Here is a 20453-nt window from a genome sequence, read left to right on the forward strand (position 1 = left end):
GTGCCTTTGAAAAATGCCTAAGTGCACATTTGTGAAGCAGGTACAAGAGACATAGCAGTGATAAGACTCACAAGTTTGGCAACACTGCCGATTCCTGTCTGAATAGGCAATTTTTTTTTAAGTCCCTTTTGAGTACAAAGGGAGAATTCCCATTTCTTAACATCTTCCCCAGTCTCCTCAAATGCAAATTGGAGATGTGTTGCCCTGCACACAAGGACTATAGTTAGAGAAATGCCACAAACCTCAGACTACCCCTATATTCCATTTCATTAGCCTGCAAAAAGGAGCACCAAAGATATAGGGAGACTTTTTAACATGCAATAAGCAAGAATCAGGTCAAAGTACAGCACTCTGACTTGTGAAACGAGCATTTCCACGATACACCAATCAGCAATAATGGGTGAGAATCCTCTGCCACTCTCTCCTTCCTCGGCCTAGCCCCAAAATTGTAACTCAAAGAAAGGCAAGTCCTTGCACGTTGCATATTTCAGACACGTTTCAGAAACAATCACAAGTGGTGAGACTGCCAAACCAAGCTGGATTTTGATGTGAAAGGAGAAATCTGAGAGCCTCCCTGCTTGCTTAATGCTGAAGAAAAACAAAGCTGTCGAACAAGCCACAGTGAGAGAAAGTTAGCTATCCACAAAAGTTGAAGTTCTTATTACTTGTCTGTGCTCCAGTGGTTCCCCTCTTTGAAAGGGAGTGAGCTCACTGTGACCATGGATTTAGTGAACATTTTATACTGATCAGGGGAAGAGGAAGTGCTCATGTAGCTGGTGACATCTGTAACCTTTCCTCCAGCACATGGCTTGGCACATCTCCTCTAGCACATGGTCCATTATCTGACTTAAACACGTGTAGGAACTCCCAAGCCCAGTATAGATTGTTGCTTTTCTTATGTGATGTATATGTATCACACTAGTTGGCTTGTGGTTAAAAAGGGTGATTAAAAATAATCACCAGTCTGTCCAATTGTGGGAGTTACCCAAGCTGTATATTCTGCCCAAATGCAGGAAGTAATGGATAACCAAGACAATGCAAAAGAGCCTGCAAAAAACCTGCCTTGGAGCTCTTCACCTGCTTTTCAGCTAAATGGCTAATAGTGCTACAGAAACAAGGAAAGCCTGAATGAAATGGAGCAGGCAATATTTATGCAATCCTGTTACAGTGAGTGAATGCATCCACTGAAGTCTGGGTTCATTCAGCTTCCCACTACATACCTTTAGAGAAAATGTGCTAATTCAGATTAATCCCAAGTGTTCTGAAACAGTGTTGTACGGCTGTCCTAGAGCCTATTAAAAAGCACTCCCTTTTTCCAAGCCAAGTCTGAATGAAAGCACAGCCAGCATTTATTTGCATGTCTACTATGACATGGCTCACACACACACACTCTTCGTCACGCTTTGCAGACTAAAAGCTCAATACATAATTTATCTACTACACACTCTTGGAAAATAGTAATTACACTATACATGCATAAAAATCAGACAATGAATTTCAATGACCTGTTAAAGGCCACAAAACAAGTTAGTGGCTAAGCCAAGATAACTGCAGGCCTCTGAATAATCCACTATCAAAGCATGCAACATGTTACTGAACTAATTTTGCCTAGTGAAAATAAGGAAGAAAAGAAATAAAGTTTAAAGAATATAGCTTATGAAACCATGGCAATTCAGCTCATATCTTCTGGTTTACTAATCAAGCTTAGAAAACAAAAGATGCAGAAGGATATCAGCTGATCTTTCATTATTCATACCACTAATTTCATTGTAAACTGGGTATCGATCCTTCTAGCAGCAGATGAACATGGGCAGGCACATTAAGTACTAACAATTAAAATACAAATTTGGGTCCACACACAAATATGTACCAGTCTTGCTATTAGCACAGAACCTCACCAGACACTTTTCAAGCAGTGGTTCTCACAGGGCTCTACATGTCAAAGAAGTTTTTTTTTTTTTTTTTTACTGATAAAGACTGTATATGAGCTAACTATTAATGCCTTTTCAGTGAAAAAAACCAAACGAGTACAAGACAGTGTTCAAGCCCACAGTCATTCTGGTACAGAGATAAGCCAGAAGCAGCAGCTGTAAAATATGAATAACTATACTGACCTCCATAGTACAGCATTTAGTATTTCTTTATTGTAGCTTTTTAAAATATGTATCAGTGAGAACATAATTGCTGTTTAGAATCGGGAAGCACGCAGAGAGAAATAATTTCATTTTCATGAATACTAAAAAAAAATAATTAAGCCTAAGGGGCAGTGCTGGAGAGAGATGCTATTTGGAAAACTGAGCTAAGTTACTGCTACAGGGTCATTAACACCAACAGGAAAATAATAAAAGGAAAACTAAACACTGTAAATCTAAACTCCAACTCAGCATGACTTTGAGACCAGGAATAGGCTCCTACATCACACCTTGTCTCTGTGGGTCTGTTTATAATCCAAGCACAAGCCACTCTGGGGACTAGATTGCAACACATATATGGAGTCACATTCATGTAGATATCATGGACTTACAGCAAAACCAGGCAGAGCTAAGTGTTTGTAGCATAGGTGAGGAACTTCATGTCACCAGTGTCACCCAAAGAGGATCCTCCAAATGCAAGCTGCAGAACCTTAAAGCCATGTACCAAAAGACTGTCCCTTAACTCCTGAAATTGTGAATCAGTTTTACCCCCCAACAGGCAGAGATTAATTTAACCAAACTACACATGGTTTTCACACAGCTTTTCAGTGCCTTGAATCTACTGAGATGTGGTGCTACTCTGCCCTTTCTTATGTTGTGTAAAATGGCAGGCTGCTTCTACGAAATTCTTATAACCACAGTGGCCTTTTCCTTTTTGGAACATGCAAGTCTGACTTTTTAAAAAAGGAATTTTGAACTCAAAGCAGGAAGAAATAAGCCATGGCTGTGTGTAAGCCTCACAGCATGCTGCCAACCAACATTTTCCCTTAAAGCTGTACAACAGCATTCAAAACACATCTACAAATGGCCCCTCCTGGAGATAAAACACCTAGCTAAGAAAACAGTGGACACATTTCTCCCTAGGAGTAAGCAGGAATCTTGCTTTGCAAAGCTGCTGAGGGTGGCAGGTTTGGTTTTGTTTAACTAAAGCTCATTCCCTCTGTAGGCAGTGCACTTTGCAGAGGGAAAATAAACAGGCTGGAAAAAACCCAGAAGCTTGCAGGGGGCAACCTGCAGGGAAGCAAGCTGCAATGTAAACAGGGAGGCTGAGCAGGGCCGGGGTCAGGAGGGCAGGGCAGGATCTGGCGGTGGGAGCACAGGTACAGCCCCTGCCCCGCTCCGGGGCGGAGGCAGGAAAAGGGGCCAGGAGCCACTTTCCAAAAAGGAAATTTCACCCTGCCCAGGATTTCCAAACTGCAATAATTTTCCACGGGCCAATCAGGGAGGAGCGAGGCAAACGCACCAAATTAGGAAAGTAAATACTAGAAGGGGGAGAGGGAGGAGGAGGAGAGTCCAGCTCATGCAACCACCTCCCAGAGCCAGCGATGGGAGAGGGGTGTGGGTCCCACGCTCAGCCCCCACTAGCCCTCACAGACTTGCCCTTGGGAAGGGGGAGAGGACTCTGTGCCAGCCTCACCCACCACTGAATCCACCAAGATAGCTAAGAGCTGCCCTGAAAGCCAGATGGCCAGAACGCTCCCCAAAGAGCGTTCCTTTTCTCAGGCTGAAACACCCAAATCACTTCCCAGAGCCTGGCCCCCAGGGTACGAGAGCTGCAAGACCCTGCCGGGGGAGAGGGGAAGGTTGAAGGGGCTGAGCAGGGATGTTTACAAATGTGTCAGCCCCTCCTCTGTATGAGGAACTCGAAAACGAAAGGGGTTTGGCAAGTGAAACCTCAGATGTCTTTTGAGGTTTTCTGAAGACTTGGCTGGATTAGCTTCTGCTCAAGACAAACGGATGCAACAATTAATCATCCTTAGTAAACACACTGTTAGGGGCTGAGCACAATTCAACACTACTATTTCCACTTTCTCCTTATGCAAAAGAAACATTCTCAGGGAGTCAAATATCAGTTGCAGGCATATGCCAGAGTCAGAAGATACAGCCTCTGTTAGTAACACAAACCACACTGTGCTGCTTTGCGCAAGATGACTGAATGGAAACTAACTACCATATGTTGGCAAAGAAACCATCCCCCTCCCCTCCCAGCAACAAGCTTCATCTAAAAAGAGAAGGTTAAATATAAACTCAAAGCAGTGCCTGAACAGAGGACTAAAACCACAGCCACCTCCAGCCCCCTCTTTCTAGAATATCTGCACTGCACATCTGTGCAGCTCTGCAAGACTGGTGGAAAAACCCAAACAAGCAAGCGCCTCCACATCTATGCAAAACTAAACGGGCTTCATTGTGACACTGAAGTTGTTCTCAGACAAGTCAATTTGAATACTACTCACTGAATTAGTGCTAACTGTCAGAAGATGTTTGTCTATTACACTTTTTTTGCAAATGTACAGACAAGAAAACAAACCAAAAGCTATTACTATTACCAGATACACTCTTGCTATTCTGAGGCCTGCACGTTTTAAAACTCTAATACATCATTCTATATCATGAGTCTACTTTATAAAATTTATTAATACTTCAAGCTTTAATGTTAAAAGATTACACGGCAACTCCATAACATCAACTCTTTGCTGAGAAAGAAAGAAAATATTCCAGACAGTAACTTGATGTGCAGGTTATTTCTGCTGCACATTCATGAATCAGATAATTTACAAAACAGGATACTCGCACAGATGTACATTCAGATTGCTACAGCCCCTCAGTACATGGTCAGCATCCTACCCCCATTTCCTTCTATTCCCAGGAAATCATGTGCCAAATGGCCACTCTTGTCCCTAACTTCAGATAACACCAGCACCACCCAGCAACAACAGAATATTATTGAGATAAAAATAAAACAGGCAGTCCTAACATAGAAAGGACTTGCCTGCTTTCTTTTCTCCATGCATATAGGTAGCTCTTGATAGATATTTCTAATTCCACTGCCAAAGATAGACTAGTAACTCTATAGTGTGAAACTAACACTCAAGTTCCCCCCTGAACCCTTCAAGCTCTTAATCAAAACCCTTGTGCCCTACTTCCAGCCACCAGAACATAGTTTTTAGCAATCTTTCATAATTTTGAACATCAGATATTTAACTAGTCATTTTTAATGGGGCATTTCACACACCAAGTATACCAAACAAAACAGGGCTGACAGACTTGTGTCCGAGAACAGATGGAGTTTCCAGAAAGCACACTTTGGATAGTTAACATCTTACCTGATAGTGCCTGTGGGGGATGGGAGGGGACTGACCACGCTCCGGAGATCCGGCTCCGGGATGTGGATCTTCAGAGGCGATATTTGAGGGTAAAGTGGCCGAAGGGGAGGCGATGAGGCTTCCTCTTTTACTTCCTCTTTATGGTATAAAGATGTGAACTGGATCTTTATAACCGTGCTAGGGAATCGGAAAGTACATCTGTAAGGGCAAAAAAAAAGGGTAAAGTCAATTTCACACATGATACTAAACATATTTAAGTGTTTTTGTATGCAACTGGTCAATCATTAATTCATTCATAGCACAGAAGTCCACCATTCTCCATAGCGTCTTTTTGCCAGTGTCTGGGGCAGAATTACTGATCATTCATAGAGCTCTGTAAATGTATCATAGTGTGTCATGTATCACTGAGTGATTAGATGCAAGCTGAAGGTTTGGGTAGGTGAAGCGATTTCCCCAAGGCCATGTATTCAGTGACTACGCAAGATGCAGCACTATAACGACTGCTATATCAAGGACTAGGATTTATCTTTTATTAGCTCCTTGCAGGTAACTCAGGAAGATACAAGTTACTAGGAAAGTATCAAACCACAAGGAATATGGAGCAAGAGAGACATAAAATCCGAACAGAGCAACAAACAGCCTCCAGGTAAGACCAGACAGCACTATTTAAAGACTGGCCTCTACAAATTGTAAATTAATACCCATTGATATCTCTGCATATGATGCTAAAGGATCATCTAGCAGGTTTCAGATTAAAATACATTCATATAGAAGTGCCTGCCTTTAGATAACATGGGTTATAGGTAGCAGGATCAGAACATGGCCCCTGCAAGCCTACAGGACCTCATTTCTTCTCTAAATAACACTTCTTTCCAACTGTTATTTAGGGGGAAAAGAAATAATAAAAAAAAAAAAATCACACACCTACAAATGTAGCCTTTAGGAGATGCTGGGAAATTCAAAAGGAAATAAGCACTGACATTTTCCATATTTGAACAGAAAGCTTTCTAATTTATAGTGTCTACAACAGGCACAGGGCTGTAAGAGCGAGTGTTCTGCAATTCTTCTTATTGCACTTTAATTAGACAATAATGTGCAATCAATACAAGCTTTCCAGGGATCATTTCACTGATACTAAGGTTAAAGCAGCAGGAAATAAAAACCAGGTTTCACCGTGGGAAAGGCCAACAGAGCACAGTAATTGTGTTGGCTTCCAGCATCTTGCCTATAGAAGGAAATGAAGGGACTCAAGCAGTGTTGTTCTAGCACTGTAAGTGCTGGCGGGGGCTGAACATAATTCTTCTAACCAGTGCATTACTGAATCCTGCCAGGTAACAGAACGAGGTGGCAAGCAAGTAAATCCATATTTGTGACCACCTTATCTTAATGCTGCTATTGATAAAAATGCAGAGAAACAACCTATTACAGCTCTAAAAACATACTCTCTTGCTCCTGGTTCTTCTGCACAAGCTAGTTCTGCTGTAAAGTAATGTTCAGAAACCTGCCGTGAAGAGTGCAAAATTATCATTCAGATATGGGAAGCTCATTCCCATCTCCCACCTCATCTCTCAGAGCTGGCTCAGCACTCAGCGGCTTGGACTCACAATGGCTCTGCTACGTACTGCAGGAGTTTGCATTGCATTTTATTCACTTCAGAGGTCCTGCCACCTGCACTCATTAATGCATTAAATAAGAACATCATTGCTGGCAATACAGCCTAATTGTGTTTATCTAACCCTTCTAAACACAGTTCCCTGCAGACTCAATACAAACGCACGATTCAAATCAGCAGCCTGTCCGTCCTTGCAATGTCTGCCAGCAGCAGGCACACAGCCTACTGAGATGAACCTGAAACAAGGCTGTTGAACCACTACTCTGGATTTTAAGCTTTTGCACTGCTACATGGATTTGCTTATAGAAAAAAAGCAGAGAATACATAAATCTGCAATGAACATCACATGGACTGAGGCTCAATACCAATATGAGCAAAGCTTCATCATTTCTCAAGCCCTTACCAGGGAAAAGCTGAGCTTTCTTTCACAGAGCAATGGAATTCTCTGCTGTCACGCCAGGTGCTCAGCATTTTTCAACATCTGAGTCAAGAACAAATCAGTCCTTGTTTAACAGTGTTCAGTGCAATCCCAACCCACTGCTGATCTCACCAGGCCTGACTGCACAGAGCCCTAAGGCAGTTTTGCAGCACTGTTGAGGACAGAAGATCCCCACTGCAGCTTCATACCAGTAAGGAGCTCTATCCCACTGCCATTTAAGTCTTCCTTTTCAGAAGGACCCAGTAATGCAAGTCCCACATCTCCTACACACTACTGCTTCCAGGTGATGGTGCAACTACTCAACTCCACTATACTTACTGATGCTGTAACAATGTTAGATAAGAAGGTGATACCTGCACCCAAAACACTGAGGCACTCCCATCAGTCTGCCAGTATGGGCAATCTTAAGAAACTCTGTTACTCTTCCAAAATCATGAGTCAACCTGAAATAGGAAGTCTAAACTAACCCAGTAAACATGTGTTGAAAAGGCCCATCTAACATTGCTTTTCCTTGAGAGCTCCCCAAAGCTATCCAATTCAGCCACATGATTTACCCACAATCTCAGACTGGAACAAGGGAAGAGAAACAGAGAAGCTGGGCTGGGCTGACTACACAAGCAAACAATTTGTTGGCTGCTGTGATTTGTTTTTAGAAAGACAGGCTTCCCAATCCACTGAAGAACCTAGGACATACAACTAGCTTTCACAGATTATGCTATCCAGCACATACATGGCCATTTTGTAAGGAGCCAGTCCCAGAAACATCAGAGTGGATATATGCAAGGGTGCTCACAGCTTTAGAAGGCTTCTGCAACCTGGTCTGTGCTGGCTTCCAGTATTGACACTGCCTGCAAAGCCAAGGTGGGGGTAATTTATCTGAATTTATGCTTTTACTGCTGTAAAAACCTGGGACTCAAGAAATGGAAATGCAATGCAAAATAGATTGTAAATTCCTGCGGAACTCCTCCCCTCCCTCAGGGGTGAGAAGGTGCCTGGGATTAACGTTATTGTTCCAGTCTCTATCACAGCCACCACAGTAATGCAAACAATGCCAACAGCACAGCCCAAGTCACTGCTTCAGATCAGCATACACACACTAATACTGGGGCACTGTGTCAATGAGAAATCAGAAAAGCATGATTTCTGATTCATCTTCTCACAGGAAGCTCACTTTTCATTACACTGTACCTGAACACAGTTTTAATGAGCTTTTCTAATTGTTCCCTTAACCACTTTCTGACCAAAAGAGAATAAATTCAAATTATATCAGGTAGTCCTATTTAGGAATGAGGCATATTAACATAGGATTTAAGCCTATGAGAATTATACTTCTACAGAAGATAAGCAGGACAAGACAGACAGCCCAAGCAGAACTGAGCATGCATTCCTTAAGATTACTGTATGTATTCCAAGTTAAACTGAGTTATACTATTTCATCCATGTTGCATGATTCCTATCAAAGATGCATACCAATTACTACTGCTGCTTAACATTTCCACCATGAGAAAAAGATCAATCTGAAAGCACAGATTAGTCTCAACATAAAAAGCAGAATGAACTGGTATTTCCAAGGGTGCCCAAGAGGCAACTCTTTTAAGCACCTCTAAAATTAGAGGGGTAAATTAATGGTCTGCAAAATCTCTTTGTCTTGGTACAGGCAGGAAGCAACCTGCTTCAGTTCCAGAACTGCTGAGTTTTACTCAATAACCTGTTACAGACAGGTACATCCATCCTGCAATCCCTGGCCACATAAACCATGTATTTTTCACTCATACAGAGTTACAGTATGTTGCATACGTGAATTCCTTGTGGGAAAGGATTCCCATTTCTCTAGGTTGCCTTACAAGACAGTGAGGATAGAAAGCTTTTTTAGTTTGTGTTGAAACAAAAAATGCACACACTCTCCAACCTCCATAAACTGCACAGAAACAATTCTTGGCTTATTAGATTACAAGCAGGAGAAAGTAAAAGAAAATGGACTGCTGGCTCCCTGCTGGATGCTTGAGTTCACAGACTCCACTGCACTAGCTGAATGCATGCTATATATACATTGGAGACCAAGGGGAAGAGAAGGAGTGCACATGCCACACATGGTTACAGTGATACAAAAGATGTTGCTAGGACTTTTTTGTTTGTTTTAAACAAGATAGATTTTCCAAAAGTTTCCTGGACAAGCTCCTCACACTGACAACACAGCACCCATGCTATTAGGCATCCTTTATGTGGTGAACCAGTGACAGTAACCACAAGCATTTCATCTACATAAGGCCTGAAAATAAAGTGCTAGGAAACACTAGACTTCACATAAACAGTCATCCCGAAAGCAGAATTCAGGAAAAATGGTTAGGTAAAAAAACCCAATAAAGTTATTCCATACCCTGCACGACTCCATAAAAAGCAGACATTCTCCCCCTCCTCAAAGCACCTTTTACTCACAGATGCAAAGCAAATGGAGATGCATTTGCCAAAACATAGTACTGGGTTCAATAGAAGCTATTACAGTCACCGATTTCTTTGTTAGAGCACCCTGAGTGCTGTTCAACACCAAGTGACTTCTGCTGCATAAGAACAAGAAAAGGCTATTTAAAGATTTTAAAAGAAGACAGGAAACTCTGCTGGATTTATGTTTTTACATTTACACCGTGGAAAAGCACAGTGACAAAAAAACAGAGAAGGCAAATCATGAAAAAGCCAAGGTGAAACATATATAAAATATATATACACACACATTTTTGTATATATAAAACCTGGAATGATATTTATATATTATGTAATATATATAAGCATAATATATAATGTCATATGTTATGTTATATATAAACATAATTCCAGTTTATTATGCAAAAGGGAATAACCAGAAAAGTAAGCTGGAAGACTGTTACACATGCGTTGTCATCAGCAAGTCAGTACCATCTTTGTCTACTTTATCTTGCCATAATTTATGAAATCCTGTTATTCCTGAATGTTGCAGGTATAAATGCACCAGTAGCATCTGTGTTACATACAGTGCTGAGATGAAGGTCAAGTGAGAAACATTCTAGAAAGTGCTTTGTAAAAATAACTCTTTTCTCAATTTGAATCAGAACAGTAACACAGACCTGAGGTTTCATTCAAAAAAATGTAGCTGAGCACGACTGCCTCCCTTTCCTGCAACTGCCACTTTTTCTTTTTAAACTTGCAGATACTGTTACCATACCACCAACTTTCAGTATCTAAATCTTTCCCTCTGCCACATGACTTTGTATGAGAAATAGCATGACCAGCAGGACTACAGAAGTGATTGTCCCCCTGTACTGGGCACTGGTGAGGCCACACCTCAAATACTGTGTTCAGTTTTGGGCCCCTCACTACAAGACAGACACTGAGGTGCTGGAGTGTGTCCTGAGAAGGGCAATGAAGCTGGTGAAGGGTCTGGAGCAGAAGTCCTGGGAGGAATGGCTGAGGGAACTGAGGGTGTTTAGCCTGGAGAAGAGGAGGCTCAGGGGAGACCTTATCGCTCTCTGCAACTACCTGAAAGGAGGCTGTAGCAAGGTGGGTGTCCATCTCAGAAGTAACAAGTATTAGGATGAGAGGAAACTGCCTCAAGTTGCACCAGGGGAGGTTTAGATTGGATTTAGGAAAAATGTCTTCACCAAAAGGGTTGTCAAACATTGGAACAGGCTGCCCAGGGAAGCAGTGGAGTCACCATCCCTGGAGGTGTTTAAAAGACATGTAGATGTGGTGCTTCGGGACATAGTTTAGTGGTGGACTTGGCAGTGTTAGGTTTATAGTTGGACTCCATCTTAAAGGTCTTCTCCAACCTAAATGATTCTGTGATTCTATGATGTGAGGGGACAGTAGCCCAATTCTTAAGGGCAAGGCAGTTATCTCTACAATCAGTAAATACCTTGGATTCAGTGAAGGTGGGCAGTCAGAGCTCTAATTACAGCAGCACATGTCATGATGAACCAGAACTATATCATTACTAAAGTTTGACCAAGGATGCCCACAAAAACCCTTGTAAAAGAATAAATCCCAAACAAGCCCCACACAACAGCTGGTTGCCTGTTCCCCATAAATTCTCCGAAACCAATTTGTTTGGTGTCAATTACATATAGTTCACCCAGAAGAATACAGTATTATTCCCATGCACAAAATTCCAAAAACAAGTTAGGTTTCTCAGCATAAGTAAGACTTTGCTGTCAGTCATCTTTGCCAGGCTGTTACCATTGCCAGTTATTTCAAGGTACCTGACATGATTTTACTGGAGGGCAAGGCAGATACTTCTCACCCTTTCAACCAACGTATAGGATAAACACCAAAATTTGAGGCCACGATCAATGTGCAGGTACTGTATGTAGCAGCCGTGACAGAGAATTGCCCCAGTTACCTCCTGTAACTAATTTTCTTCATCTTCTGTAATCAGCTAAGGGAAGAACCACATGCCTGCATCTATGAAAATCAAGTTCCCATTAAGTCATAAATCCACTCCCTATTCCCATAATACTTTGAAGTAGTCTGAAAGGAGATGCCTTGGACAACATAAAAGACTCACTGGGAAAGTTTAGGCAGCAGTGCACCCAATATCAAACTAAATTTGGTTAGAAAAAGATAAGAGTTTGCTTCACTTAACATATATCTAAGCCCTGAAGGTCTGCCCACAGAGAGATAAGCAAACTGAGACAAGAACAACTACCTCAGATTCACATTTCTTCAAAAAAACAAGGCTCTGATAATTGCTGTGACCGCTGCAAAACAGCTGAGCTGGGAACTTTTACTGACCAAGATTTGTTGCTTTGTGATGCCGCACTCGGCCCACAGAGAGCAACGCTCTTTGAAACTTCAGCTGTTCTACAGCAAGCCTCACTGCATTACCCAGCACAAACCAAAACACTTCAACTGCAGAATACTTTGAAGGGTTTCCCCCCATTTCAGTAACTAAAATACCCAAATCAATTTTCTCCATCTTCACAAAAATAAACTAGACCCTTACTCCCCGATGGGAGTAATGATTGGAAGTATTGTGCTCAAAATGATTATTTTGCTGGAACTACGGCTGTCTGAAGCAGTAAGGTGGGCAAAAACATGAGTAACAAAACCACCTTTCAATCACAAGTCAATTAAAATGAATATTAGTTTGAGTGAATGTCATAAAACCATACAACAAGCTCTGAAAGCTGTCTGAGATGTCACAGGAGTTTAGGTACTATTCACCCCTCCTTTATAATAAAATAATAATAATAAAATCATCTAACATTTCCGGTTCCACTCCCTACCCTAGAGTTTTTTTTCCCTAAATAACACTTTGTAAGAAATACCAATAAGAAACCAGTTATATCATCCACTTGGCTAGTGCTATCTGCATTCCAAATGAAAAAGTTAATTGCACTGAGACTACAGAAAGAGTTCTGGAGGAACGGAGACAAGTGCATTTTATTGTCTTAAGTCTAAATACACATTACAAAACAAGCATGTACCTATCACCATGGCAATTTAAGAGTCATTATAATTCTCTTTACACATCTCTTTAGGCTAGGGGACACAAGCAGCATAACTGCCAGGTTTTTAAGAGTGCTTGCTTCATTTTGGAGGTTACCACAGTCTTAAAGTAATGAGTTTTCACCATCTGCTATTTCCCTTTCTGCTGATCTGGCCAGATTTAACACAGAAATCCTGTGGAAGGCCTACACATAAAGTCCTTTATCAAACACATATCAGAGCAATGTCTGTAACATGATGGTGAGTAAAATCATTCATGAAGAGATAACCAAAGGGTCTGCAAGTAAATGGTGAAGCCCAGAATCCACATTTGTTCTTCCTGGAATGAATCAACTCGATCTGAAGACAAGGCAGCCAAGCATGTTGCCAGAAAGCAGGACAAGGAAATAAACTGCAGAGCTCCCTGCAAAAATGTCTCTGGTATTATCCACTATTGTTTAATTAGAGGAAAAGCTATAGAAGTCACCATTAGTGGTTTTAACATAACTGAAGGAAAACTAGATTTAGACATTATTGAGATTATCTGCAAATAAAGGAGTATAGCGATCTGTATATCACTGCTGAAATGACAGAGCAACCCATTGAAATGTTTGGTCATAATTATTCTGTAAGTCACAAAAATAGTTTAGATCAGGACTGGATTCTAACCTCACAGTTACCCTGAGCTCACAAATCACTTGACTTGCATGCTTTGTAACACAATCACTTTATTTAATATATACTGTCATGCTTAACATTGCATGTATACAAAGAAGTACATATATCAGCTGAGACTGAACTAAAGTTGTCTGTGTCCACATGCAAGTGAGCTTAGGTTTGAAATAATTAGTTGAATTCAAGAGAGAGTGGTCTTTCTTCTACTTCATGAATTTTAATTTGCTTCTGTTGGGAACTTTTTCCAGAAAAAGTACCAGCAACTATTTCCATTGCCCTGTTAGGCCAGATGCACAAGTAGCTCTGCTTCAGTGTACTGGGGTCCCTGGCATTAACCACCTCTTAGGTATCATCCCTGTACTGGAGCTAATGTAAACTTGATTTTAGTAAAGGCAAACTCACACTGAAGTAATCAAGAATTCCTCATACCCGATCCAGTGGATTTGTATTGACTAGCCTGTAATTCCATTTTACCAGAAGAATTTTCTGCCCTTCCCCTGAAACACACCCGAGTTAACTGGAAATCCTCCTCTTTCCATGATCACCCTGGACTCGCTGGGATGAGTAACTGGAGGCCTGGGTAAAATTCTGCAGCTCATGTGGATGGCCCACTGGTTTCCTCTGCCTTAAAAATAATCTTCTCCCCAAAGAGATATCAATTATGCCGCTCAATCTCACAGATTTATTTTAACACAATCTAAATCTGTTTCTCTGCTGTAAAAGGCATTTCCTTTACCCCACCACCATTCCTTCCCCTCAGCCATTTCCTTTCAAGGTCACCCTCGTGCCAATAGTACCATCCAAACCACCGCACAACAAGTCAAACCAGGTAGCTGAAATAATAATGAACCACTTTTTTTGTTGGGAGTAAGTTGTCAGGCAGATCAGATCCCTTATCTTGCCTTCCACATGGCAACACAAGCACCAACACAGAGGTGCAGGGGACACAGATCAACATGAGGAAGGAAAGGAGGAGGTACCAGCAAAAATGCTGCAGATTTATAACAGATTACAACAAAAACAGAGCATGTAACCACAGACTCAGATTTGAGTATCACATGATACAAATACTGCCTTCTCCTTTCAGAAAATGAAATGAAATTCATTCATTTTGAGAAAAACTCTGGTTTATAAGGTAAATCACATCAGCCAACATGTTGATGCTTTTAAGGCTGGAAATTTTCAAAACTTCCTGAAACAGAAAAATGACAATTTTTTTTTTTTTATTCAGCTTAATTATTTCAAACCCAAAGTCACTCAGCTGTATGCAAGAGGACCAAACAAAGACTGAAAATGTTTTCTGCATTCCAACAAGTGCTTCCCATGGCCCTGTACCCATGGCAATTCTCCCATAGCAACCAGCAGGTCACATCTGCAGGAGCACGTCTGCGGTAGTCTCAGATGGGATACGCAGGCTCTGCACACTGCAAAATAAGTGCTTTTTAGTACCTCCGTGCTTCCAGAGTTTATTCACTGATTGTCCTTGAGAAAAGCAAGTGCAGTAAGATGGCTGAACAAGGGCAACGCTTCAGAAAAAATTAAAATTGCCATTTCTCTTTGTCACAGACAAGACCTTTTCCTTATGCTCCTTGCTACTGTTTAGCTGGAACTGTACATACGGTAAAGGACCTTCTCCCTTAATGAGAAGGCACCACAGGTTACACTAGGATTTGCCCACCATTGCATATTACCATGTCTAAAATGAGGTTTCCAACAGCCAGACAAGATTTCAGATGGCAAAGAGCGTGTGCAGGCAAGTGTATCTATTCAAAACAAATACTACCAGCAGCATCAGGCAAAACCACAACTTATGAATTGCTATGTCTCTTAAAAGCACTGAGTAAATTAGCTGTAATGAATGTTTCTATTGAGTTCACTTGTACAGGGCTTCCCTTTATGCCATTTCATCAAGGTTCAAACACACTGAGAAACACTTCCACACACAGGCAGATTTTCACATAGGTATTTTAGCAAACTCCTTTGAAGACAGCAGTGTTCACAGGAAAGTTTGGGCAAACTCTGGGATTCCTCTCCCTGCCAGCACCATGGACACACAGACATACACAAAATTTATTTTTGTTTCTTCAGTACCTCCAGTCTCCACAGACATCCCACCTCACAGTGCTGACTAACAGCAAAGTCTCAGCCACTGCCCACCCTGGGACAAGTCAGCAAGTGAAACCAAGCCAAACAGGTGGTGGAGGGAGAAGAGTGTAAACACCCCTAGGCTGATCAGGAAGGCTAAAAAGGAAGAGATACCAGAAACCCAACCCAAAGAACATAAAAATTTCTTTAAAAGTGCACAGGAGAAGATGGACACTTTTTTCTGAGGCTCCAACTGCATGTTAAAAGCAAAAGCTTCAGGAGAGTTCGCACTATGATACCATGCTGTGAAACTTCAACAATCATTTTACTCTACACATCCTCCCTACAATTTCTTATCTAGCAAACCTTTCAATTGCTGTAACAGAACAAACTGATAAATTGAGCAACACCACTGACAGAAACAGTTGATTTTTTGTTCAAGTGAAAACATTCAAGGCTGTTTCACACTGGAGAATTAGTAGTGAAGAATCAAGAGCTATATTTTTATTTTTACATCCCTTACATCTCTTTAATAATGTTCTGATTTTACACTTTGAAAATTATTTGAGACATCAAGCACAGCTTCAATTCCAGATTCTCCCCTTTGAGGGGTAAAGTACAGCACAGGAAAGAAAAAAAAACCTTGCAAGATATTGTAGTTGCCATTTTTTGAGAGTAATGAAATACCACAACAAGGTCAGGGAATAAATTCACAGACTATCAAAATAGCATCTCATAGAAGAACGGGGAAGAATATCACTGAAACTGCTGCAAAGGGTGTTTCAGTCAGCTAATGGGGAGACAGCAGGAATGGTAGGAGGTTCCCTTCAAAGACACCACCCTGTCTGGGAAATTCACATTATGGACAGGTCTTTTCTAGATCCAACTATCCCCAGCTTTGCAGGATGGGTCTTGTAGTAATCCTGCTCAGTCCAAAGCCAAAAAAAAACCCTACCAGAAGCTGCTCCAATCTCCTCCAGAAAGCTATCAGAGTGCAAAGGGCCAGGAATGTGCAGTTTCAAAAGTGACCTTTCTGAAACTTTTCTGACATAAACCACTAAGCCGGTTAGTAGTGCCTTTTCATTCATTTTAAAGGCTGCAAAAAAAGCTTATGGATGTTCTTGAAGTACTATCATTCTCACCACTGATTTACAAAAATTGGTGGAACACTGATCAATCCACACCTGACTAGGGATTAATTCACTTATCTATTTAAAACATAGAAAATCCCAACTACAAACTCCTATGTTAAAATTAATCCAGAAAAATCCTGACTATTTTTTCCAGACAGATTAGAAATATGTAAGATGATCTCAAAAACCAAGCCTTGGTATAATCAAGAGAGTATCATTAACAGGCTTTTATAACAAATACCATCAAGGCAGTTTTCCTACTTCGATAAGGGACTCTGTTAAAGCCCTCCAAAGACCACCTTCTAAATCTGCATGCCAAGACAACATGGTAGTTACTTGGTGCCCATCCGCCAGACACAGAGAAACAAAAAGGTGGTGCTATAATTGTACCTTACTTAGCTTCACATTTCAAAACATTGGAGTCAGCTTCAAAATATGCCATTCACTGCAAACCAGGAGTGCCAGGCACAGGGCTCACTATCAGAAGACAAATTCCTCTTTCCCTCCCGAGCTCTCTTCTTCAAAAACAAGCTGCAGTTCAGCAGCATGTAGGGCAGATCACATGGAGTACAGCCAGTCTGAAGCATTGCAAGATCTAACTCAGGTCTGCCAATGTGCCAAACGTATGAGCCTTACCTACACCCACAACAGAAAGATCTGATTTTACATCAATATAGATTAAATCCGCAGCATTAACAGTGACCTCTATCTTTTAATACTGGTTGGGATTTTTCTTTGTCCATTTTTTATTAAAGTCTCACAAAGGCAAGTTCTGGCCCCACTTCCACCACACCATTACAGAAGTTGCTCTGTTCCCCTGTGTAGTCCTTACTATGAACAACTTCAAGTCTCTGAGCAAACTGTGATGATACAATGAACTTTTTTCTGTGTGTCATATGGTAGGCCACGTCTTAACCCAACACCATCCTGCCAGACAATTAAAGTCTATCTCATTTATCATGCGTCTCAGTATAACGACAGTGGAGAAAAACTTTGCAGTTGCATTCCCAGGGATGTCAACAGCTAGCTACCTGCGGAGAGCATTTAGTAAGCCGTCTTTAAAGTCTAAAATTAACCATAAGGCTGCTGTTTATTTTGAAGCTTGGAAATAGGGAGGTGTTTTAAGTGTCAGAAGAAATGGCTTGACATCAAAAACTTCCTATGAAAGTTTGTCACCGAAGAAGTGTGCTGGCACAAAGAGCAGATGACACTTATTTAAATGAGGTTGGCTGCCAGCACCAGAAAGTTTCGCTATCAGCACTGCAGATGCCTGATATCATCTGTAACACACAGCAAGCCTATTATGTTATTTTGTTTTGTGTGTGGTTGTATACATAAAAATAACGATAGTTAAGAGACTCTATATAACACACAACAGCCTGTGTACCACTGTTGCTCTAATCAGGTATTCTAGCCTGTAGAGGTCTAGATCCTATCTTAACCATTTATCCACCAGCCAATAAATATTTGGTCTTCGGAGAAAATGTAAATTATGTGCAACATTTGGGGTGTGTGTGTGTCTCACTTATCAAGTCTTATAACTGCAAAAATCCCTTTCCATGTTAGGCTAATCGGTTAATTTAGAATATTGTCAGTATTGCATTTTTTTCTAAAGCCTGAAAATTATCAATATCTGTGATTTTAAAATAAGCAAACAAAACAGAACATGCTACATATAGATTCCTTCAAAAGCTAAATAGCTATTTAACACTGCTGATTTGTATACAGCTAAGAGGGGCCAAACACCAAATTGTTTTAGCTTCAGAAAAGATGGTTCGCTGGGTTTTTTTTTAATAAGCTTACCCTCTGTCTAACTCTGATATCTCTGTATTTTATTTTCTTTTCCTAAATAGTGCTCACCTTCCAAGCTTCCATTTTGAATGTCCTTGCCTTCCATATAACAGCATTGTCTTTTTTAAGGGGTATAGCTCTTTTTTTAAAGGATCCCTTCTTAAAACTCTTGTAGGTGAAACCCTGTCAGCATGTTTCAAAGCCTGATCTCTCCCCTCAGTGGCACATGAGCCTGTCCCACTGAGAGAAGATGAGTGGTCCCCTGCTCAAGAGCCATGGGATGTTTTCAGAATCCCAAGCTCCAGAGGAAGGAGTGCATCACCTACATATACTCCCTTGAGCTTTTACTATACTGCACAAAGGAAAAAAAGACCGTGCTTACATGTATCGGTTCCTTGCCACCGTGCTTTTTGAACAGCAGTCTGACACACTACAGCCCTTGCACAGACACGTGTACAACTTCAGTAACAACCCTATCAGCTGGAAGTAGACACAGATGACCAGCCAGCCACTCCCTCCTCCCAGCCTCCTTATGTCAATAAATCTTAACCTGGCTGTTTGAGCAATGTTTAATCATAAACAGTTTTGAATGTGCTCCAGAATATAAACAAAGGTGAGTAGGAATAAAACTGAGAGTCCAGTACCAAGAATTACTCGTCACTTGCTGCTGAACCAGGTAACAGAGCAGAGAAACAAGGAACTGTTGAACAGAATACAAGCACCTGGTGTTCATTTAAAACAACTACCATGCAACAACATTAAAGTATCCAGAATTGCGACCACAGAAGGATTTCAAGAACTAAATGCATTAACATTCTTGGTTCTCTTAAAAACAAAAAAAGAAAAATTAAATTGCTTAGAACACCCACTTAGATGCATGGAAATAAACTACCCTCATTGATCTCATCCCACTGCCATTTACAATGCAGTCATCTTGATTCCCTTCTGTGTTGCTAATCAAGCTAAAATTAACTCCTCTCCTCCTGCTTATCGCACCTGCTAGTGCCACAAAAATCAACACAGGGCAGGATCAATTGTCTCTCCACAAGTGCAGCCCACCTTGCTTACTTGGTAAATGTATATTTACTACCCACAGGACCTCTTCACAGGATTTTAACCATATTCATCATGGGGCTAGAGAGCTGTTTAGACTGGGCGACAGAATAAGTAGGTCTAACAAACCTAGTTCAAATATTTCCGTACACCTTCTAGTCATTATTATCCTCTACGGACCTCAAAAGTGGGCTGCATGAAAGTGGGGATTTCAGTCCTGTTAAGCCAGTGTCCATCTTAGGAAAATCAACAACTTATCACTCCTGCTTTGACAGAGTGCAACGATGTGTCTTAAGCCAGCATTTCCAAAGCCCTGGAGGACTCTTTATTGGCATGGCACTTGTTTGGGGCATATTCAGAGAACACAGAAATTAATTTTATATGGTTGCCACTGACAACATTGGCAAAACCACCCCATACCATATCCTAGGGTGAGGTTTTAAAGCAGCTCCGTTTTAGACCCCAGTGTGATGTTTCAAAGGAAAAAAAGCCGAATCAAAACAAAATCCCAACCCTACCAAATAATATCCATTAAACAAAGATAATGTACAGATCAGATTGGCAGAACTATGGAGTGGAACAGGAGCTTAAAAGAAATAAAGCACTCTGTGGAGATAAATATTCTTCAAGTGTGTGCCTGACAGCAGCCAAGGTTTTAAGCTATGAAAAAAACACAATACACACCACAGTGACGAGCAAGGTTATTCCATCCACCCCCATGCTAACCTGCTGTCCCACTAGCTTAATTCAAGTGCACTATGAAAGGCAACTTGTATGAAACAAAGTAGGATGATACTTATTTCTATATTCTGCTGTCACCACCCTTGTCCTACACCTGAGGCAGTGCCAAACTCTCCACTCTAAGACTGAAATGGCACACACTGCACACAGTCTTGGATCAGGAGTAAGTTT

At 41.1% G+C, this 20453-nt stretch overlaps 1 protein-coding gene across 2 annotated transcripts in view; it reads right to left on the minus strand.

The window, feature by feature from the left end:
- FOXK1 (forkhead box K1) overlaps window positions 1–20453 on the minus strand; it is a 57189-nt gene that overhangs the window by 24808 nt on the left and 11928 nt on the right. For both annotated transcript variants that reach the window (XM_074840437.1, XM_074840436.1), the window contains exon 2: window positions 5297–5494. In XM_074840437.1, the coding sequence (XP_074696538.1) occupies window positions 5297–5494 (198 nt within the window). The remainder of the gene's footprint in view (window positions 1–5296; window positions 5495–20453) is intronic.

Source organism: Strix aluco, chromosome 15 (genome assembly GCF_031877795.1).
Source record: "Strix aluco isolate bStrAlu1 chromosome 15, bStrAlu1.hap1, whole genome shotgun sequence".
In the NCBI taxonomy this organism is placed as follows: domain Eukaryota; kingdom Metazoa; phylum Chordata; class Aves; order Strigiformes; family Strigidae; genus Strix; species Strix aluco.